The sequence below is a fragment of the Triticum aestivum genome, chromosome 3D (genome assembly GCF_018294505.1).
Source record: "Triticum aestivum cultivar Chinese Spring chromosome 3D, IWGSC CS RefSeq v2.1, whole genome shotgun sequence".
NCBI lineage: Eukaryota > Viridiplantae > Streptophyta > Magnoliopsida > Poales > Poaceae > Triticum > Triticum aestivum.
In genome coordinates this window covers 491,545,858-491,568,864 of record NC_057802.1, presented here as the reverse complement: position 1 = coordinate 491,568,864, position 23,007 = coordinate 491,545,858, and the positions used below count along the sequence as shown (strand labels likewise).

Here is a 23,007-nt window from a genome sequence, read left to right as displayed (position 1 = left end):
TTCTCGAGAGAAGCCACTAGTGAAACCTACGGCCCCCGGGTCTCTTTCTCATATTATTTGCCTTTACGATCTACTTTTATTTTCAGATCTATTAATCTAAAAACCCAAAAATACTTTGCTGCATTTTATTTTATTCACGATCTATTTATTCAATCTATTACAACTTTCTCCCGTCACTCACCAATTTCTGGCACCGTTACCCGAAAGGGATTGACGACCCCTTTAACACGTCGGGTTGCGAGGATTTGTTATCTGTGTGCAGGGGCTGTTTATGTTGTGTTGCTTGGTTCTCCTACTGGTTCGATAACCTTGGTTTCATATCTGAGGGAAATACTTACTGCCGCTATGCTGCATCATCCCTTCCTCTTTGGGCAAATACCGGCGTAGCTTCAAGCAACATCAAAAGGAATTTCTGGCGCCATTGCCGGGGAGCATCTTCAACATATACCAGGTTCCTAATCACAAATCTCATCTCCTCGCAATTTAGATTATTTGCCATTTGCCTCTCGTTTTCCTCTCCCTCACTTCACAAAAATTTGACGTTTTATTCGCCTCTTTTCCGTTCTCCTTTTTCTCGTTGGATCTTTTGTTTGCTTGTGTTGCCATGTTCCTTCTATATATATGCTTGCATCTACGCTTGCTAAAAATTTGTTGATATGGATCCCCATCCACTTGCTAATATTTTTAAAAGATCCAATCATGATGAACCAATTGCTAGTGAGTTGAGTGCACTAGATTATCTTTATGAAGTTTTGCTTAAGATTCGTGAATCTAAAAATTGTGATGAAGAAATTTATGAAGTGTTTCATGATAGCTCCTTGAATGAAAAGCGTGATTGCAATGATTTTACTATAAATTCTATTAATGTCAATTGTGCTAATAATATGCAAAACCCCAAGCTTGGGGCTGCTAATTTTGCTATGTCCACTACTTGTTGCAATGATCATGATTGGGGTGATGATTCTTATGATCTTGAAAATTTATTTATGTCTCATGATGAATATGTTTGCAATAATATTAAAAGTGGGTTCGGAAGAGTGTCAACTCTAGGTAAAAATAATCCCACATATTTGGAGAGTGTTCAGTCTTATGAATTTTTTGATAAAAGTGGGCTTGTAGAGGTCATGACTTTATTTAATGATAATCCCACTATTTTGGAAGAGTATCAACTTTGCATGCATGTGGATCATGTAGATAATATGTTATGTGATAGCTATATTATTGAATTTGAATATGATCCTACATATAATTACTATGAGAGAGGAAAATATGGTTGTAGAAATTTTCATGTTACTAAATTACCTCTCGTTATGTTGAGATCGTTAATGTTTTATTCCTCTACTTTGCATATGTTAGATGTTTCTTGTCTTGATAATTTGTTTGCTTATAAAATTCCTATGCATAGGAAATATGTTAGACTTAAATGTGTTTGTCACATGTATCATGATGCTCTCTTTGTGCTTCAATTCTTGTCTTTTACGTGAGCATCATTGAAATCTTATGCCTAGCTATGGGCATAAAACAATAGCGCTTGTTGGGAGGCAACCCAATGAATAAAATTTATTTTTGCTTCCTGTTTTTTAGTGTTAGCACAATTATGCTACTGTTATGATTGTGTTTTTTATATTTTAATTAGTGTTTATGCCAAGTAAGCCTTTAGGATCTTCTTGGATGATAGTTGTTTGATCTTGCTGAAAAAACAGAAAAAATTGCGCTGATGAAAATAATTTTCATTTTTTACCAGAGAGCGATAAAATACCCATTCCACTTTCAGTAGATCAATATACAAATTTCTCAGGTCGTCCTAATCTTTCAGAATTTTTGGAGTTACAGAAGTATTCGAAATAGTCGGATTTCTACAGACTGTTCTGTTTTGACAGATTCTGTTTTCTTTGTGTTGTGTGCTTATTTTGATGGCCCTATGGTTTTCTTTGATGAGTTTTTGCCATAGAAAAGTTGGAATACAGTAGATATAATGCAAGAACAAAATAAGAATTGGTTTGATACATCACTTATAGTAGTAATTTATTATTCTTATACTAACGGATCTCACGAAGGTTTTGTTGAGTTTTGTGTGATTGAAGTTTTCAAGTTTTGGGTTATCTTACGATGGATGAAGGAATAAGGAGTAGAAGAGCCTAAGCTTGGGGATGCCCCGGCATCCCAAGCTATTATCCAAAAATGAGCAACCAACTAAGCTTGGGGATGCCCCCGACTGGCATCCCCTCTTTCTTCTAACGACCATCGGTATTTTACTCGAAGCTATATTTTTATTCGTCGCATGCTATGTGTTTCGCTTGGAGTGTCTTTTATGATATGAGTCTTTGCTTGTTTTATTTTGTGTTTTAAGTCTTGATCCCTTGCTGGACACACCTATTTGAGAGAGCCAAAATTATGTCATGACTTGTTAGAATTGCTCTCTTTGCTTCACTTAAATTTTTTATGAGCTATGGACTTGCTCTAGTGCTTCACTTATATATTTTTGAGCATGGTGTGATTTAGTATTTTTGAAGAAATGCTCTCTTGCTTCACTTAAATTAATTTGAGAGAAAGAAATATTATGCTCATGATCTTCACTTATATTTGTTTGAGCTTGTCAATAGCAACACATGAAATTTAGTCCCAAAGTGATAGATATCCAAGAAGGATATAATAAAAACTTTCATGAAGATCATTGGACAAAATAAACTTGATTCTTTATAATAGTTTTGAGATATGATGATGTGATATGTGAGTCATCTTGATGAGTAATTATGCTTTAGTAAGTTGGTGTTAAGGTTTGTGATTCCCTATGCAAGCACGAAAGTCAATAGTTATGCAATGAAATTATATCCTACTTGTGGTGCATTATTCGGTGTTAGTTATGCTTAATTCTCGCTTATGAGATTATTCGTTTCTTGGTTGGTCGCTTCTCAATCTTTTGCTAGCCTTCATTTTGCACTAAGTATGATCACTACTTGTGCATCCAAAAACCTTTAAACCAGTTTTGCCACATGAGTCCACTATATCTACCTATATGCGGTATTCTTTTGCCGTTCTAAGAAAATTTGCATGTGCCATCTCTAATTTTCAAAAATAAACTTCTCTTTTGTGTGTTCGTTCCGCTCGCGGAGCAGTGAGGGGTGGCTAATATTTTCCATGCTAGATGTGTTATTCTCAAGATGAGTGTTTATTCACTTGTCATTGCATGAGAGTAAGGCAAAGGTATTAGGGATGCCTAGTCCCGAAATGAAAAAAATGAATTTACTTTATGTTGTCAAATAATAAATTCCTTGGAAAGTGTTGGTATGGAGGGCACCGTGGATACAGTTAGCCATGGAAAGTGAAAGTATGGTGGAAAAAGGAATAAACTTTATTTTCTGTTTGGGAACCGCCTATGACATATCTAGCATGGAAAGTGTTGGGAACTCTAAGTCATTTTCGTTGGTGGGATGGATACACCTCCCAAAATGTTTTTATCTCTAAGTTTTTCGCTTTGAGCTCTGGCACCTCTACAAATCCCTACTTCCCTCTGCAAAGGGACTTTCTTTTACTTTATGCAATTTTTATTTTGAATTTGAGTCTCCATCTTCTCTTATAAAAGCACCAACTAGGAGGCAATATGATCGTACTTGAGTATTGGGTGTAGCTAATATGCGAGTGTGTTTCATGAATGGATCAATGGTTGAGCATGATGGGCTAGGGATAGCTTATTTTAGCGTTGATATTTTGAAAGACTTGGTTGCTTGTTGATATGCTTGAATATTTAAATTATCATGTCAAAACTAGATTATTGCTTTGAACAATATAAAAGTCCAAATGTCCATGCTATAAAGAAAAGAATATGATATGACATGTTAGGCAGCATTCCACATCAAAAAATTTGTTTTTATCACTTCCCTACTCGAGGACGGGTAGGAGTTAAGCTTGGGGATGCTGATACGTCTCCAACGTATCTATAATTTTTGATTGTTCCATGCTGTTATATTATCAATCTTGGATGTTTTATAATCATTTTATAGTCATTTTATCTCATTTTTTGGTACTAACCTATTGACATAGTGCCAAGTGCCAGTTGCTGGTTTTTTCCATGTTTTTTACATCGCAGAAAAGCAATATCAAATGGAGTCCAAATGCCACAAAACATTACGGAGAATTTTTATGGGCCAGAAGGAACACAACGGGCCCTGGCTGCGCCTGGGGGTGCCCCGAGGGGAGCACAACCCACCAGGGCGCACCAGGAGGCCCAGGCGCGCTCTGGTGGGTTGTGCCCACCCCGGGTGCCCCGGACCGCATCTTTGCTCTATAAATACCCCAATATTCCCAAAACCCTAGGGGAGTCGACGAAATATTGATCCAGCAACCGCAGAGTCCAGAACCACCAGATCCAATCTAGACACCATCTCGGATGGGGTTCACCACCTCCATTGGTGCCTCTTCGATGATGCGTGAGTAGTTCTTTGTAGACCTTCGGGTCCGTAGTTAGTAGCTAGATGGCTTCCTTTCTCTCTCTCTCTCTCTCTCTCTCTTGATTCTCAATACAATGGTCTCTTGGAGATCCATATGATGTAACTCTTTTGTGGTGTGTTTGTTGGGATCGATGAACTTTGAGTTTATGATCAGATCTATCTTTTTATATCCATGAAAGTATTTGAGTTTCTTTGATCTCTTTTATGCATGAACTCTTATAGCCTCGTATTTCTTCACCGATATTTGGGTTTTGTTTGGCCAACTTGATCTATTTATCTTGCAATGGGAAGAGGTGCTTTGTAGTGGGTTCGATCTTACGGTGCTTGATCCCAGTGACAGAAGGGGAACCGACACGTATGTATCATTGCTACTAAGGATAAAACGATGGGGTCTATCTCTACATAGATAGATCTTGTCTACATCATGTCATCGTTCTTATTGCATTACTCCGTTTCTCCATGAACTTAATACACTAGATGCATGCTGGATAGCGGTCGATGTGTGGAGTAATAGTAGTAGATGCAGGCAGGAGTCGGTCTACTAATCTTGGATGTGATGCCTATGTAATGATCATTGCCTGGATATCGTCATGAGTATTTGAAGTTCTCTCAATTGCCCAACAGTAATTTGTTCACCCACCGTTTCGTATTTTTCTCGAGAGAAGCCACTAGTGAAACCTACGGCCCCCGGGTCTCTTTCTCATATTATTTGCCTTTACGATCTACTTTTATTTTCAGATCTATTAATCTAAAAACCCAAAAATACTTTGCTGCATTTTATCTTATTCACGATCTATTTATTCAATCTATTACAACTTTCTCCCGTCACTCACCAATTTCTGGCACCGTTACCCAAAAGGGATTGACAATACCTTTAATACGTTAGGTTGCGAGAATTTGTTATCTGTGTGAGGGGTTGTTTACGTTGTGTTGCTTGGTTCTCCTACTGGTTCGATAACCTTGGTTTCATATCCGAGGGAAATACCTACTGTCGCTGTGCTGCATCATCCCTTCCTCTTTGGGGAAATACCGACGTAGCTTCAAGCGACATCAGCAACAACACCGATGAACTATCCCCTATTTAGCCAATGGCTCTTAATAATTTGAACTGTCATTTGATAGTAGTTAGGATGAACTGTCATTTGTTTAACTAGCTGGCACTACATGTTCAGATTGTGTGTGGTAAGCTCATCACTAGTTAGAAATGGTGACAACACCTTATGCAGGTTGCAACCAAACACCATGTCATATGTGTGCGTAATGCAATGCGGGCAATCAAACGCCGAGTCAAAAATGGTTGTCTCACGCAACTAGGTACATGCAGGCAACCAAACTATGTGCATCTGGGGTCTTTTTGCATGCATCCCCTCAAACCGGCTCACTAGAGCCAGGCTCGCCAGGCCAGGCTGGATTGGCCATGTAACCAAACACGCCCCAAAGCAACCAGCTAGTACGGGTACATATGGACTCAGGATCTCAGAATCTCCATTGCATGCATCCATTAGCTCAAGGCAATCAGATTTCACCACCACCTTAGAGCAGCCAACATCAGAGCATCGTTAGCCACGTACCTCTAATTCGACCACTCAAACGCCCGCGGACGTGCCCGGTCAGTGACCGGGCGTGTCCGTTTTGAGCCCCTACTTTTTCATCCGCGCAGCCACACTTCTCATTTTTTTCTCATATGTCTAGTCACTTGCACGTGATTGATAGAGAAGAAGAGAGAGAAAGAAAAGAATGAATAAAGAAAGAGAAAAGGTGGTCTGGGGTGGGGTCGCGTCATACGTGGCGGACTGACCGCGCGTGTCCAGGTGCGTCCGCGTGCCCTCATATCATCCTCATATTTGAGATGGATATGAGGGGTGTCGGTCAGTCCGGACGTTTGAGACGGGTATGAGGGGTTCGGTTGGGTCGCGTTTTTGTGACCGGTCACTGATCGGACTGCCTGTCCGGGCATTTAAGATGGGTATGAGGGATCCGGTTATAGATGCTCGCAGATAGCAATTTGAGCCTCCTAGTGCTAGAGCTTCAGCAGTTGGAGCATTCAATGTGTGATTTATAGGCTCCGCGGCTCTGGCGATTGTCTCGCCTCTGCAGTTTCGTATAACAGCAGCTACTACTCCACTTCCGTCCTCAAAGAAAGCTGCATCTGTATTCAACTCATAATACCCTCGAGAGAGTTTTTTCCATCTTGTAGTTGGCGGTGGAGTACCCATAAAATGAGCATAATTGATAGTTATTGCCTAAATGGCGAACACAGTGTTCCTCACATTTTTAAGTTTGTGATTTTTTTTAAACTTCATGGACATTATTGAATTCATGTTTTTTTGAACTTTTTACTTTAAAAACATTTTTTTCAAAAGTCAACGAGATCGAGGGATTTGGGAAACCAGTCCCTTTTTTAGAATCATTTGGGAAAACACGCATCAGCCTTCTTCTTGGGTCGGCCCACGAGCGGTGGCGTGTGGGCGCCAAGAAGCTTAATCGGTATATGCGAGCAACTAGTCAACGATCGCTCCTTCGGTAGTCTCCTAACGATCACTTGGGGTGGGCTAAGAGCGCTATGGGCGTTCCTATGGTTTTTTATTTCATTTTTCGCACGCATTTTCGATTTTTTAGACTGTTTTTTCAGTTTTTTGGTTTTTCACTGTTCTTTTTTTAGCTTTTTGGGCAAAACAATTCAAAAAAAAATAGCGAGAAAAACTTTCTTTCGCTTCTGCGAAAGACATGATTTCGCTTTCGCGAGAGGCACTGTGCCTCTTGAAAACAAAAAAACACATTTCTTTTTTCCTTCCGCAAGAGGCACGGTTTAGCTTCCACGAGAGGCATAGTTTTGCTTCCGCGAGAGGCATGGCCGTGCCGCTCGGAAAGGAAAAAAACACATTTTCTTTTTTTCTTTCGTGAGAGATATGATTTTGCTCCCATGAGAGGCACTCGGATACGTAAAAAAACGCGTTTTCTACTTTTTTGTTTCTTTCGTGAGAAGGCACGGCCGTGCCTCTCGAAAACGAAAAAAACACGTTTTTCCTTCTGTGGGAGACACGGTTTTACTCCGCGAGAGACACGGCTGTGCTTCTCGAAAACCGAAAAAAACTTGTTTTCTATTTTTCTTTCACGAGAGGCATGGTTTTTTCGTCCCCTTTTTTATGAAGAAAAAGTTCGTCAAAATCTATCAACATGGGATCTAGTTTTGAAGATCTCGACGCGATGTATCCAACGGTGAAAACAATTTGAGATTTGGACGATCTCGACGTGATGAATCCAACGATGAAAACGGTTTGAGATTTGGACGCACGGTTTAAGAGATAAAACGTTTTAAATAATTGGATTTTCAAAAAAGGAAAAAACACTCATTTTTTTAGGGTAAATAATTGGATTTTCGAAAAAGGGAAAAACTCTCATGCTACGATAAGTTGAAGGAGTACTCCTCAATTTGGCCCGTGTAGTAAGCGTGCTTTAGCCCAGGTCAGGCCGTGCCAGCCCATCTGGCCAGGTCTGACTCCATGACAGGCCCAAAGGGGAGCGGTAGAAGCGTCTAGCACTCTCCACTGACTCCGTGGGCGTTCGTCAAGCCGGGCACGGAACGCGCTGCCGCTGCCGCGATCCGAGCGAGCTCCACAAGCCGACGCCGGCGGCGAGGAGGGAGGACGGCTCCGATGGACGCGTCGGGCGAGTTGCAGTGCGTGGGGCGGCTGGAGATCGCCGCGCCCCCGCCGGCGCGCTACCTCCGCGTGGGCTCCCTCCCGGTCCCCACCGACGACTCCGCCTACCTCCCCGCCCTCCTCCCCTCCGCTTCCCCGTGAGCTCCCCCTCCTCTCGATTCTCCGCGCCCCTGCGCTTGTTCGATCGAAGTGGCCCGTGTGCGAGTCTAGGTGCCTCTAGCTGATGCTTCGTGCGATTTGATGGGCTCTGATGCAGGCTCCTGATCGAATCCATCGGGAGGCTGTTCAATCCGAATCTCCCGAGCGATTATGTTGCTTAGGGCTTGCGTGTTGAATGCGGCTGTGGGATGTCGAGGGCTGTGCTGGCGAATTTGAGCTAGAATGCGATTGGGGGAGAGATCACTATCTGCTTTGCTTGTGCAGTTAGAATTGTTCCTGGTTGTGATTCGTTGGTGAGGGCTTAAGACGGTACTTGTATAGTAGATCCTGGAGATGAAATGTGAATCCCTTCTTCAGTTACTGGGTTTATGATACTATTTTGGGGGAGAATGACTATGGCGAAATGATCAACGGGCGTGCTTGCTGCTTGCAGCAAAGATCGGTCTAGCGAATGGTGAACGTTCTGTATCTCATTGTAGTGGTTACAACTTACAAACTAGCAGAACATAGATTTTGTGTTGGAACCTACTCTACAACCTAGAGTGGGGGACACTATCTCCACCCTTTCTCTTTTCATTTGGACAGCATCAACTAACGAGTATGTAGTCACAATCATGCTGGGAAGTGTAAAGTGACGCGTAACTGTTACCGAATGAAATTTCTTGTAGTCCGCAAATGCCCAAGTAGAGCCTGGAGATGAAATGTCAATCGCTTCTTTGGTTAGTGGTTTGTTATGGTATATTTGGGGGCAGAGTGACTATGGTGAAGTGATTACGGGCGGGCTTGCTGCTTTTAGCAACGACTGGTCCAGTGATCATGAATGCACCGTATATCAATGGAGCAGTTACAACTTACAAACCTGCAGAATATAGATATTTTTGCTGGAACATAGAATGGTGGTGGACACTATTTCCACACACACGCGCGCGTGCGCTCTCTCTCTCTCTCTCTCTCTCTTTTTTGCATTCAGACAGCATCAGCTAAGGAGTATGTAGGCAAAATCATGTTGGGAAGTGTAAAGTGACACATTACTGCTATCAAATGAGATTTCCCCTTGTCTGCAAATGTCCGAGTAAGGAGAATCACTAGTTTAATCTTGCTCTTATTGTCACTAATATTGTAGGACTGGGACTGGAGCTCCAAGGTATCAAATGCTGCCACTGGAGACTGACCTCAACACACTCCCCGTGATTCCAAACCTCCCGGAGAAGGTTTTCCCAACGGATGCGAAGAGTACTGAAGGTGACCTCTGTCGAGCCTTCGTTGTTATAGTTTGATCATCAAAACAAGATTCTAGGCTTCTTGGCAGTTTCTAGTATAAGGCGGCATTACTGATGGTAAAAACATGCGCGTGCTATTAAAATTATAACTGTTTTAGCGTGTGGTAAGCATATGTGAGTCAAAACTGTCACGATTGGCTGCCTTTTACATGTATCCAAGTGATTTCTCAGCCACACCCTATATAATTAAATGATGTTTGGTATTTACAGTTGATGGATGCTATACCTGTGAAAACTCTAGGTAACATGACCTGGTGAATTATTATTCAAGCATATTTGGTCGGTAGCAATAAACAACCCCCCCCCCCCCCCCCCCCCCCCACCCGGTACATTTCGGTTAACAAACTTGTATATGCTTCTTCTTGTGAGTATTACCCTTGTAAATCTGAGGTAAGAAGTGAGGCTGTGAGAGAGTGAAAATACCAGCTTTGGGGTTTGCTATTTCATGTTCATGATACCTTTCTATCTCATCCGATGAGCTTTTGCTGCAGTGGTACATGCAGCAGCAAAACCTTTCAAATAACGGGAATCAGTCTGTTTGAGATACCAGTGGTGTAGTGTAACTGTGTAAAGCACAGGAGGTGAAACTGTAGTAGTCCATAGCGCACAGCAGGAACAGTACATAAATTGGTAATCCAGGACGAGAGTTAGGCATATTAGAAAGAGTCCAGAAGAAGATTATGCAAGCTAGAGATATAGAAATAGCTAAGAATCTGTATCATGTTGGGAATTCATAGTAGTGGGTTATTGTCTTCAAAGGCAGGCAAGAAACATAGTTCTCTCTTCCTATTGCTGTCGACAACATCTATCTTCCAGCCCACTAACCTTGTTCTAATTATCTGAAACGGCACTTACCCGCAGGATGCCACCTAGGCCACTGCTACATCATTCCTACAATTTGCAAAAGTGATCTGCTGTCCACCAGTTTTGCTGAAGACAAAATACGGGTGGCGGACTTAAATGCGCCGCGGTGCTGCCTACCGATTATATGGAAAACTATGTGCTTGCATTAATGCATTGATATATTTGGAATTAATAAAAACAGACTAAAGAATATCGGGGTGGTTAGTAGAAAGCCTAGCAAGCCGCTTCAGACAAACAAACAACAGATGATAAAGGCGATCCTACGTAATAATATAAGGAAGCACCTCCCCTTTTGGTTATGTGAGCCTTCGCCTTTCCCTTCTTCATCTATCTTCCTGTTCCCGTTCTTAGCTCTCCACCTTCCCTTTGCCGTTTCCAATAAAAGCTCTAACCCCATCGGCTCAAGGGATAAACTGTGAGGCGAGCATTCCATCTAGCACACGAACAGGTTCAAAAGGCTTAGGCGACATCATGGGGTGGTACTGACATCTCCGATGGTACCCGTCCGTGATTGCTCTGCTTCGTGTCAGCAGATCTGGTAAAAACCTTGTGTTCTTTTTTGGACTTTACGAATTCGTTCCGTGATTGCACAGAAATTATCGGACTAATTGCATTAGTCAGGCGATTATAAACATCTAATGGTGCTGATAGGCCTCTGGATCAGGTATTCGTGGTTCCCCACTAGCACCAAATACGCGTCCGACTACCATCTAGGCAGTGTGCTTATCACACCGCTGTCCGCATGATCCAATAGTCCCAAATTATTAAAGTTGTTTGGCATGAAATAAATTTCTGTTGATATATGTTTGTTCATATTCTTCAGGATTACGGTGTGGAAGCGGACTTTTCAACCAAAACTTATCAAGGAAGTGTGAAGCACTAGCTGTGTCAGGCCTAGCCGAATATGGCGATGAAATAGATGTGATTGCTCCAACTGATATTCTAAAGCAGATCTTTAAAATACCTTACTCTAAGGCACAAGTATCTATTGCTGTTAGCCGTATTGGGGACACACTCATTTTAAACTCAGGGTAAGGTGCTCACTACTTTAAAACGACCATACTCAATGTTGTGGATGCTAATGCTCCACTCCACATTGTGTTGCAGGCCTGATGTTGATGAAGGTGAAAAGATATTTAGAAGACAAAATAACCAACCTAAAGGATCTGATCCATCAATTTTAAAGAACTTCGCGATGCACTCGGTTAGGGCAGAGGCCTGTGATTGCCCACCAAGTCATCAACCATCACAGGACAAGCAAACAGCATCCATGTTGCATGGACCCTTCGGTCATAGGGAGGGTTCCTTGGATTCGTCCTCCTCGTCTAATTTTAGCACGTCGCCGTATTTGGATCAGAATATCAGTAGAAGTAGAAAACCGTCACATGGTACTTGTGAAAGCCTGTACTGGGGTGCAAGGGAAAATAAGCAAAAAGTTCCAGGATCGGACCCCATTAGGAAAACCACTCGTGTTGGTGAAACCCCCAGTTGTGAGGTGCAAGAATCTGAGAAGAGTAGGAGAGTGGGGAACAATGGATTTCGGAAGGTTTGCTTTTGGCAGTTCCACAATTTCCATATTCTCTTGGGTAGCGACTTGCTTATATTTAGCAATGAGAAATATATCGCAGTCAGCTTGCACCTATGGGATGTTTCTAGACAGGTATGCTTTTTTTTAATATGGCTTGATATTTTCTTTCCTTACTCTCTGTTGACAAATTGCCTTACTCTCTCTGTTGACAAATTGCCTTTGATAGGTTACTCCATTGAACTGGCTAGAAGCTTGGCTTGACAATGTTATGGCAAGTGTGCCAGAATTGGCCATATGTTATCATCAGAATGGTGTTGTCCAAGGCTATGAGCTTCTAAAAAATGATGATATATTTCTACTTAAGGGTGTGTCCGATGATGGCACACCTGCATTTCATCCACAGGTCGTCCAGCAAAATGGCCTAGCTGTCCTAAGGTTCCTTCAGAATAACTGTAAGCAAGACCCTGGTGCATATTGGGTATGGCTTTTGAACCTACTTATGAAGTTATGATAGTCAACATGTGTTAGATATGTTCCTGTTCAACCTTTTAGTCTCTGGATATTTTTATGTACAACTTGATTTATTTAGCAATAGACTGGTAACCACCAATGCTAGTTCTTGTGCACTTATACTGAAGGTTTGCTTTCTCAGCTCTACAAAGGCGCTGAAGAAGATGTTGTGCAGTTATATGACTTGTCCATATTACCTGAAAAACGTACTGCTGGTGATCATATATCTACGTGCAGTCCTGTGTCTTCTTTAATGAACAAGGGGAGAAGGGAATCACTCTTCTCTCTGGGCACACTCCTCTATCGTGTTGCTCATAGGATGTCTTTATCGAAGGTGCCAGGGAATTGTCACTCTTACTTTGCTCATGTACAGTTTTTTTTTGAAGATGTACTTAGTACAGCTTTACTGATTGTTAAAGGTCTTATATGTTTGCAGGTACCTAGTAATAGAGCAAAATGTGCAAAGTTCTTCAGAAAATGTTTAGATTTCCTCAGCAAGCAGGATCACCTGGTACTTATCTATCATCTCACCGTTCTACAAATCTGTTATTTTCTCAGTGAGAAATTTGTCTCACGATTTATTCTTTCGTCTTTTAGGTTGTCAGGGCATATGCTCATGAACAGTTTGCAAGGCTCATCCTTAAATGTTACGAGGAATTGGAACTGACAACAGAATCATTTCTGCTTGAATCGGAAGTTACTCTTACCGACTTGGATGACGAGTCTCCACAGTTGAGCCTTCAGAATTTACCATCAAAGCAAGATGATGTATTGACAGAGATAAGCAAGGATGAGCCAGCGGCCATAGATATTATGTTGGAGTATTCACAATCAGAATCTTCACGTGGTCATGTTGATACTGGTACTGCATCTTCAACTACAAAAGATGTCTCTGATGATAGCTTGCTAATGTGTCAGGCTGGAAACTCTCAGATATCAAAACCAATTGCTGATGCTATCTCCTCAAAGTTGGCAGCTATACATCACGTATCACAAGCTATCAAATCTCTAAGATGGAACCGGCAGCTGCAGAACACTCAGGATGATTGTGTTGACAATGCAGACACCATTTGGGAGAGACCTGTTGACTTCTCTTTATGTAGATGTGGTGATGTTGATTGCATTGAAGTTTGCGACATTAGGGAGTGGCTACCAAAACTGAAAATGGACCATAAATTGTGGAAACTTGTTCTTTTGCTGGGGGAATCTTATCTGGCACTGGGAGAGGCGTATAAAAATGATGGGCAGCTTCATCGCACTCTGAAAGTTGTGGAATTAGCTTGCATGGTTTATGGGTCTATGCCTAAACATTTAGATGGTGATGAATTCATCTCATCCATGTCCAATAGTTCGCTGTGCCTTGAAGATGGTGATCTAAACTCAAGCCTTGTATTGGATGAAGCAGAATATTTCAAGAATGCAAAATGCTTTGGTTATGATATTTCTGCTCAACAGTTGCCTCCAAACTATTTATTCTGGGCCAATGTGTGGATGCTTGTAGGCGATGTCTATGCGGAATATCACCGATTGGGCAGCCATCAAGCACCGGTGCTCCAGGAGCAAAAGCCTGAAGGTGAACTTAGGATGTCAAATGAAGTTGCAATGGAAGTCAAACGTCTTAAGAGAAAATTGGGAAAAGATAAGCAGAATTGTGGAACATGCTCACTGATAAACTGTAGCTGCCAAAGTGATAGGGCAAATAGTGGCAGTAGTGCAAGCAGTAGTAGTCCTGAGGCCTCTACATTGCATGGAAGAAAGAAAAATAAAAAAGCGTCTGGCAGGAACATTCGTTCACAATCTACTGAAATTAAAGAGAAACCTAATGCGCAGGAAGCTATGGAGAGTTCTGAAGAAACTCAGAACAGCACGAATGATACTCGTCTTGAGAAAAGGACGGTGGCAAATGCTGAACTTGATCATGATCACACCATGGATAATCAGTCAAGTAATGCTTATGCTATTCCTGATAAACCTAATGGCGATGTTTCCAGTTCGAGCGGTGGTATTTTCAAGTACCTTGGAGGTCCTAAACCAGGAGATGCTGAATACAACTTGTGTTCTGCTATTCACTGCTATGGTGCAGCTAAGGGAGCCATGTTTACATTTCCTGTGCGCTCGGCAGAGTTCTCCACCATCCTTAAGAAAAGAGGTTGGGCATTCAATGAACTTGGCCGCATTAGACTTGAGAGTAAAAATCTGAGTAGGGCTGAGATTGCTTTTGCTGATGCTATTTGTGCATTTCAAGAGGTCTCTGATCACACAAATGTTATATTGATCAACTGTAACTTAGCTCATGGTAGAAGAGCTTTAGCAGAGAAATTGGCGTCGAAGATAGAAGAATTTCAGATGTATGATCTTCCTGAAGGCTCATATATGCAATCTGTGAAGTCTGCCAAGTCGGAATATTTTCAAGCAATAAACTACTATACCGCAGCTAAGAGGCAACTGAAGTATGCTATTGCTGACAATGAAGTTGATAAATCACTGTACAACGAAGTTTACACCCAGTATGCCCATACCCACCTGAGGCTCGGAATGCTTTTGGCAAGGGAAAGCTTTTTAACTGGCAGCTACGAAGGTGGACTTGTTGATGAATCATCTAACAGAACAGTTCTTGAGATTTCAGCAAGTGATGCTTTTCGGGAGGCTTTGTCTACATATGAGTCCCTTGGTGAACTTCGCAAACAGGAGGCTGCTTTTGGCCATTTTCAGCTTGGTTGCTATCAAAGGGATCTGTGCTTGAAGTTCCTGGATTTGGTTAACAAGGAGGTCAAACAGAAGAACGAGGATAAATTTCGTAAGAAAGCTAAGTGGTATGGTTCACTAGCAGAGAAGAACTGGCAGAAGGCTTTAGAATTCTATGGTCCGAAGACGCATCCTACCATGTTTCTTAACATCCTTATGGCGCAATCTGCCCTTTCTACTAGCATCTCTGATTCGTTTCATTCTAGTGCGGTATGTTCTTCCTGGCTTGCCATCTCCCCCTATTCTAGTTACTCAGTCTGCTAGATCTTAGTTACGATTATTCTTTTCTGGCATTCCGGAAAGGGCGTTACCTGTCGTACAATTTGAACCAAAACCACGACACTTATTTTGGAATAGAGGGAGTAGTTGCGTGCAGAATCGAGCGGCGCAATGTCATTTGATTATAATCGTTTATTATGTTGCATTTTGCATTTGGTTAATACATTATGATTGTAGTGTTAAGAGTAATTTTGCTGAGTACTGTTTTTTTACTGCTAAGCAGCAGGAGTTCTACGTAGGGATATTTGGGGGGAAAGGCATCTGTAGCGGTACATAAATCACAATAGTTCACTGCATTCTGGGTTGTGTTTAGTAACAGCAGGTCGAAACCGGTTGAGCATTTAGGTTTGAGTATGTGTTCACTTACGCGCGCGCCTAGGATGTCTTATTTGTGAATGTGGAACGGGATTTCTTCTGTGATGTCATAATCATGTTTCTTGGTATCTGTTTGAAGATGCTTGAAGCCGCGCTGATGCACTTGCTGGAAGGCCGCCACGTGGTCGAAGCGAACGAGGAACGCTCAAACGATGTGAACCTGGACATAAAGCCGAAGTTCTGGAGCCAGCTGCAGAGCCTGCTGAAGAGCATGCTGAAGAACGTGGACACAAGCAGGCCAGCAGCCTCTGCCGCCAGTCAGGCCAACGGCGGCGGCAGAGGTGACGCAGCCAAGCTGAAAGAGATGTATCGTCTGTCTCTAAAATCTTCCTCTCTGGGCCAGCTGCACGCGCTGCACAAGCTCTGGGTCTGAGCAGAACCTCCGGTTCACAGTATGGCTACCGTGCTGTGCGTGTATGATATGTTGTTGCTAGTAAGCATCTGCTTTGAAGTTTGTGACTATTGTGACGATCCTGTTGTCTCTGTGTACTTGTCTAGGGAGCTATAAGTCGTAATGCTATGTTAACCAGTACTGCTAGCAAGTGAATAATAGCCGTGTAATAAAACTGTAAACTTATACTAGATGATGAAGCAAACAATGAGTTGCTGATATGGTTGGTTTGCTTTTGGAGTGGACACCTCGTTCCGGTCAGAGGAGTCTGAATGCGTCTGCTATCCTGGAAAGCATCCAAAGAGTAAGAACTTCTCACTGTTCGGAGTCCATATCCAAGAAAGCTTGTCGCCGGTCCACATTCGAGATTGCACGGCAGTTCATACGTTTGGTTGGGCTTTTCCCTGGCTTTTGCACCTTGCAAAAAAGCACCTATCTAGGGGATTTCGGCTTCTTTTTTGTCTCTAACAAGTAGTCCCAACCACTGCAGGAGGAAAAGGACCCTGCAGAACGTTTGTTCCATCCTGTTTCCTGGCAACGAGATGGACTTCTTCAGACGCCACCTCCTGTTCTTGAAGATATTGCACAACGCTACGAGGAAAAACTCAAAACTTATTCAACACAATTGTTGTGTTATTACAACACAGGGTTAGGATCCTCTGCAGCAGTGTACTCCCTCCGTAAACAAATATAAGAGCGTTTAGATCACTAAAGTAGTGATCTAAAGGCTCTTATATTTCTTCAGAGGGAGTACCATGCAGTACAGTCACTGCCATGTGGACCCGGCCCCACATGTCATCCGCACTACAACACCGTACAATACTGCAGAGGATCTCAACACACAATGCTGTGTTATTATTTCTTTATTATACACCTGAAGGCACACCGGTATGACCCAACAGAGAACCTTCTCAACCCAGACGCAAAACAGGATGACCACCAAGGTGGAATTGCTTCTCGAGAGACACAATCAATGGAGTGTACAATGCAAACCTAAAACAAACAATACATCGACTGAAACATCCCGAGGCCGACAAGGGTGAAACAAAATGTCACACTAGCAACAGAAAGCGTTGTGTGCTTTGGTATTCACATCAGACAGGCAACATCATCTACAACATCCCTCACAAACCCCCTACAACAACATCATCCTCACACGACGGCGCGGTTTCTACAGTCCACAAGTATACAACACCTAGCTTCGACGCAACCGGTTTGGTCATGGTATGGTACAACACGATGTCTCTGCAAAATTTTCACATTTTTTCAGGTCAGGATGGCCTTGAGGGCGGTGTACCGTCGGTAACAGGCCCCGGCATCCACCCTCTCCACGTGAAGGTCTTGAGGCTGGCTGGCACATATGAAACGCATATGCCGTCATGAGAATTTTCTAGACGAAGTAGTCCTGGCGCACGACGGTGATGAAGTCGCAGGGAAGCGACTCGTCCTCCTTTTGCTTCCCTACGTCACCGTTTCCTTGGATGTGCCAATATATCTTTGGAGGGAGGGGCGCAGTGAGAGATGCATAAAGGTCTGCAGTCATATGGAGAGAAAAATGATCAGCACGTCGGAATATGATATTTCTCCTGCCATTGTACCAGGCTTCACGAACATGTACCTGGGGACAGATTTTGATCAGGTTCTTTGGTGGAATGTAGCACAATAATACCGGCAAGAACTGTGAGAAATCCACAAGTCTCGGAGGCAATAATGCTTGCGCTCTGCCCAGACCAATCCTGGATAGTCAGGAAAACACAAGTAAGCTAACCGATTAACACAGGGGTCAAGAATGCCTGATGTTTTACATTGCTCACCTTGAACATTATGGCACTTGCTAAAATAGTGAGGGTTGTGAACATGGCATAATAGATGGGAGAAACCAGCGCTGTATTGAAAGTATCCAATGCCTGAAAGTTGAACATAACAAGTGATGTAGAGATGAGGATATTACGATGTGATCGGCAGATCATGCGACACATTATCTAACAGAGCTTCTTCTTTTTTCTTTTTTATGAATATGTTGCTGAAAAAACTGTAAGGAACAAAAGTTCCCTTTTTACATATCAAGATCAGGCAATGAAGTACCTTGTTCAGGTAAACTAACTGGATGATTAAGCATATAGCTGAAACCGTCACAAACATCCACGTCTGGAAATACCCAGCCTGGTTTACGCCCTGAATGGTAAGTTTAATCGCAATGCCCACGGCCTTGATGCTCATTACCTAACAAGACACGGCATCAAACGGATGTCAGTACTCATATAGCAACAAACCTGTAAGAAACCAGAGGCGCAGTCATGCAGAGCATTTACCGTGAGGGATCCGATAACAGAGCAAATACCAACATAGATCATTATGTTCGTCTGCCCATACCGTGGAGCACAATATAGCATAAGAAGCAATGAAACAGCCACTGCTAGAGCAGCATAGCAAAGGAAGGCTGAAATAGCATTGCAGATGACATGTCAAAAGACAGGTCCATTTTAATGGCAAGTAGCTAGATGGAGACACCATGGGAGCTTACTAGGCTGCGTTGCCAGGCGCCAAATCTGCTCCACCGAGTCCGGGGACCTCTCCTCGGGAGCGTGGAGGATGATCACCGTCGACCCAACAATGCAGAGAATACAGCCCAGGACGCCCACCCGCTGCAACTTCTCATTCAGCATGAAATGGGCCAGAACAGCACTGCCCCCAAAAATCACCAAAGAAACACACACATGGATATGTCAAACGAACCCGACAATCGAATTCGAAATGTTATACGTGCGAGCTAAAGCGTGGGCAATTTTACCTGACAATGATGCTGAGTGCTCCCAGCGGAGCGACGAGGACGGCTGGCGCAAACATGTAAGCCACGAAATTGGCGGTCTCCCCAACAAGCACTGAAAAAATGTCAGGTTGCAATGAGACATCTGGATCCAATTCTCACATGACTAAGGAACAGACGAAGGGCAAGAGGATGAGGAGAGGCTTACTGGTGACCATCCCGACCCACCAGAGCGGCTCCCAGAGGTACCCATACCCTCCGACACCTGCAATTTTCAGAGGACAGCGAAGGTCACGTCACCGCAGATACGCGGAACCGGGGCGCAAAGGATCCGCCTTTCTCACGAACCAGAAAGACCTAGAGCTACATCGAGGGGCACGAGAGCGACAGGCGGCGCCCTCGGGGGGAGGAGGCGGACGGACCTGCCCGGGAGCCGACGGCGCCGGCGCGGCGGAGGCCCTTCTTCTTGACGATGAAGCTGACCCCGACGAAGGCGGAGGAGGCGACGGCGAGGAGCGCGCCCTTGAGGTTGGCGGCGAAGAGGTCGCCGCCGGCGTCCGTCGCGGCGGGGCTCATCGTGCGGCGGCGCGCGGCCGGCGGCGCATTTGAGGCGGGACTCTGCCTCTGGGTGGGTCTCTTCTTGTCCCTACGAGGGGCCGCTGTGTGTCTGTATGTATGCCTTGTCCTGACCGGCGATGCGCACGATGGCGTCGGGAATCGAACGACGGAGGGGGAGAGAGAGAAGGGGGGGTGGAGAATTTTTCGAATTTATACGCCCCCCGTTTTCCATTCCATTTCGCCTTTTGACATTGCTTGGGGCACATCGGCCCCGCCACATCAAAGTTTCGTGTTCCACTTGTGCTTTGGGACTTGGCGGTCAAGTAAAAATTCTCGGGGGGTTGAGTCAAGCTTGTATTTTTATTTTATTGTGTTTTCAATACAAGCAATCATGCAGTAGGACGTGTCAAGGCACGTTCTAGATAGTGCAGCTGAAAACAGGAGTATTTCAAGAGATATGTATTATGTATTGATAATTAATCGTGCAACGGGGCATACATGTTCTAGTGGTTCAACAACAATTATATCCATTATATTCTAGAATTTGGTAAGATTTGATTTTATTTGGGTATGGGTGTGGGAAGGCAACCAGAATTTGATTTAGTTGGGTTTTTGGTAAGATTTGATTTGATTGGGCATTGGGTAGAGAAAGTCAAGAATTTTTTTTTTTGACTTGGTTGAGGTTTAGGTAAGATTTGATTTGATTGAGTTAATGCAGGACATGATTTTAGTAAGATTTGATTGATTAGCCGAGAACATGGTTTTCATAAGGACAAGCAAAGGAAAGCACTGATTTAATTTAAATTATTCTAAAACAGGAGGGAGGGGGGGGGGGGGGGGGCGAAACTACATTTGATGGCGTACAAACATCAACTCCCCTTTAGTAGTAGAGATAAATACATGGCATTTGGAATATTTTTTTTACCAAAGAAGCATTTGGAATTTTTGTTGAACGAATTCTAGTGTGTAAATGTTGTCTACTATTTTGGTGGTCTTATATTTGGTTCTATCATAGCGAGAACCTTGTTTTTCAAAGGGACGATGCCAGTCTTTATTAGGGATAAGCAACTATAAAATACCGGACAAAAGGGTCCAACAATGATTGAGACGGCGAAGCGCTGCCAACAAAGCGGGGAAACACACACATTTCAATGGATAGAGGGAGCACAAGGCTCCAGCAATGTGGTAGTTTAGCAGGTAAATCATGCAACCTCACAGCTATCCACATCCCAGCCCAATGTTACCAATTAAAAAAAATCTTAGATGTTACTGAAGGTTCTGTTCAACGTTATTATGTTCCTCTCTTTCCAAATGCACATACACACTAGGATAAGCATTGTGTTGAAGTCGTGCCTTAAAAGAACTTCCTAGTATGAAGCCACTAGTCCTCATTGTTGTTCAAAGTTGTTGCCAGAGATGAAAAAGTCGACCGAGGCTATTGTTGGGCTAGCTGCATCATTTGAGGTTTTATGGGTAGGGAGGCAACACTGGTGAATCACTAGCCACATGAAGAACTTGCACCGAGAAGGAGGATTACCCTTAGGCCAGACAATATTGCGCAAACAAATGTGGTGTTCAACTCGAAGAACCAAAGATAGGTGTTGCAAGAAGAGTAAAGGGCATCGTGGAGGGACGGCAAACAATGATGGCAGGAGTATTAGGGAGAACCATGTGTTGAGTAACCAACCGCTAATGAGTAAATTATACTATAGCATATGGCCCATGCAAATGTAAAATTGAATGGTTAATCTAGATACGATCATTCACTGCATAACCACCGCATTTGGCAAACAAGAATTCTACAACAATCTGATAAATCCAACAAGAGGCTAATACTCGGTTGTGGTTGCTGAACTATACTGGTTACAATGCAAAGCATGATCTCAATTGTGGGCATCTGTGTTTACATTGTGTTAAAAAAAGTGAAATATGGCGTACACATGTGATCTTTCAAGACCTGGTTCAACGTGTCTTTGATAATCAGTAATCCCTCCGTAAAGAAATATAAGATCGTTTAGATCACTGCTACACAAATAATTACTTCAATATCAAAATTTGCCACTTAAATCAGTACAAAAAAATAGATTCTGTTTTACCCATCTGAATACATGAACCATGTAAAGGGCACACCAAGCCGGAGGTGTGCGCATGGCAGAAGCCCAGACCCTTTTCGCCCATAGTACTAGAAGCACAGGGCTAGAAAACATAGGGCTCGCTGGTGCCTCCTCCAATCGGAACGTGGCGTGAGACGAGACAAGGGTAACATGGCCCGGGGTCAGCATCTGCCCAGATCAGGTACAGGTACAGGTACAGGTACAGGTACAGCCAATCCCGCGATCCAGATCTCGTTTTCCCTCGGACGCTCGGATCCGTCTTCCTCACTCTGCAGTGACGACAACGAGCGCCTTCAATGCCGCCGGAGCGGACGATGGTTGATCGGCCGGAGCAGGCGGGCCCGCGCGTTTTCGTGGAGTCAGACAAAAAAACGCAAGCCGCCGGCGCATAGCTCGTTGATCTCGCCTCGTTGGCGCCTTTCGGCCGGTAGGTCGGGGTGGGAGCCGTCGCCTCGAGACCGGTGATCGCAAGAGCCGATGCGTGTGTGGCCGGCACCGGGTGCCAGTGTCTAGTGTCTACTGTCGTTGCAAGTGCCACTTGTCGTCTTTTTAAGATAATCCGTTATATGTGGTTAGCAAAAGTTAGGCCTCTCGCAATCTTCAAAGGACGGAGGCACTTTCGCTTTAATAGTGCACATCAGATTTTTTTATGTCCACCTATGTACTTTCTCCGTCCGAATTTGTTAGTATTTTACGTTAATATTTTAGGGCATTTCTAACCAATCCCCTATCCGGCTTTAGGGGAGTAAAAAGTCGGTTTTACTCCTCTAACGAATACCTAACCGATTTCTAATCGGCCGTAGTGGAGTAAAAATTATCCTCCAACGCCAACCATTTCTCTAAATATACTCACTCGACTGAGTCTGGAATAAAATTTCTGCCGCTCCCTCGCCCACGCCCACCTCTGCTCCCCCTCCTCCCCGGCAACCCCGCCCGCCGTCGGTGCACCAAGGGTTCAACTAATTTGTCCTGCAAAACCTCAACCGATTCGGGGGCTAATGATGGGGTCACCTACTAAGGGTGGGGCCACGGAGCTGTCATTTTGGACCCACCTAAGACCCCACGTCAGCAGACCAACAGTCTCCTGAGCCATAAGCACATTCCGATACCCGCTTCGGATATTCACTCGGATGTTATTCATCCACTCAGACACGCTACAGTCGCTCGGCTATACTCACTCGCACTCGGACAAGGGAGACGAAGAGGCCGAACGGGATCTCGAGCGTTTGAGGAGCACGATGCCTAGCATAAAGTATAGTTAAAGCATCAGTTACCAGGAACGCATGTAATAAACTCCATCCTTCATCTCCCCTTGTAACGTAGCCAT

General features: G+C 43.6%; 2 protein-coding genes across 3 annotated transcripts; one reads left to right on the top strand and one right to left on the bottom strand.

Moving 5' to 3' along the window:
• The first annotated feature begins 7,975 nt into the window (after window positions 1-7,975).
• Window positions 7,976-16,486, top strand: LOC123079924 (uncharacterized). Of its 2 annotated transcripts, XM_044502758.1 has the most exons (9): window positions 7,976-8,247; window positions 9,393-9,511; window positions 11,237-11,444; window positions 11,521-12,073; window positions 12,168-12,419; window positions 12,594-12,785; window positions 12,888-12,962; window positions 13,049-15,406; window positions 15,930-16,486. In XM_044502758.1, exons 1-9 carry the CDS (start codon window positions 8,105-8,107, stop codon window positions 16,221-16,223), a joined length of 4,194 nt encoding a protein of 1,397 aa, XP_044358693.1. In that variant the 5' UTR covers window positions 7,976-8,104; the 3' UTR covers window positions 16,224-16,486. The 2 variants fall into 2 exon arrangements, with proteins under 2 accessions (XP_044358693.1, XP_044358694.1); XM_044502759.1 differs by lacking the exons at window positions 7,976-8,247; window positions 9,393-9,511 and adding an exon at window positions 9,937-10,951.
• A 729-nt stretch (window positions 16,487-17,215) lies between these two features.
• LOC123079923 (probable magnesium transporter NIPA6) lies at window positions 17,216-19,757 on the bottom strand. The gene is made up of 9 exons (XM_044502757.1): window positions 19,431-19,757; window positions 19,217-19,273; window positions 19,033-19,123; window positions 18,766-18,926; window positions 18,554-18,681; window positions 18,327-18,464; window positions 18,056-18,148; window positions 17,860-17,977; window positions 17,216-17,774 (listed from the first exon to the last, which is right to left on the bottom strand). Exons 1-9 carry the CDS (start codon window positions 19,582-19,584, stop codon window positions 17,632-17,634), a joined length of 1,083 nt encoding a protein of 360 aa, XP_044358692.1. The 5' UTR covers window positions 19,585-19,757; the 3' UTR covers window positions 17,216-17,631.
• Between the last annotated feature and the right edge of the window lie 3,250 nt (window positions 19,758-23,007).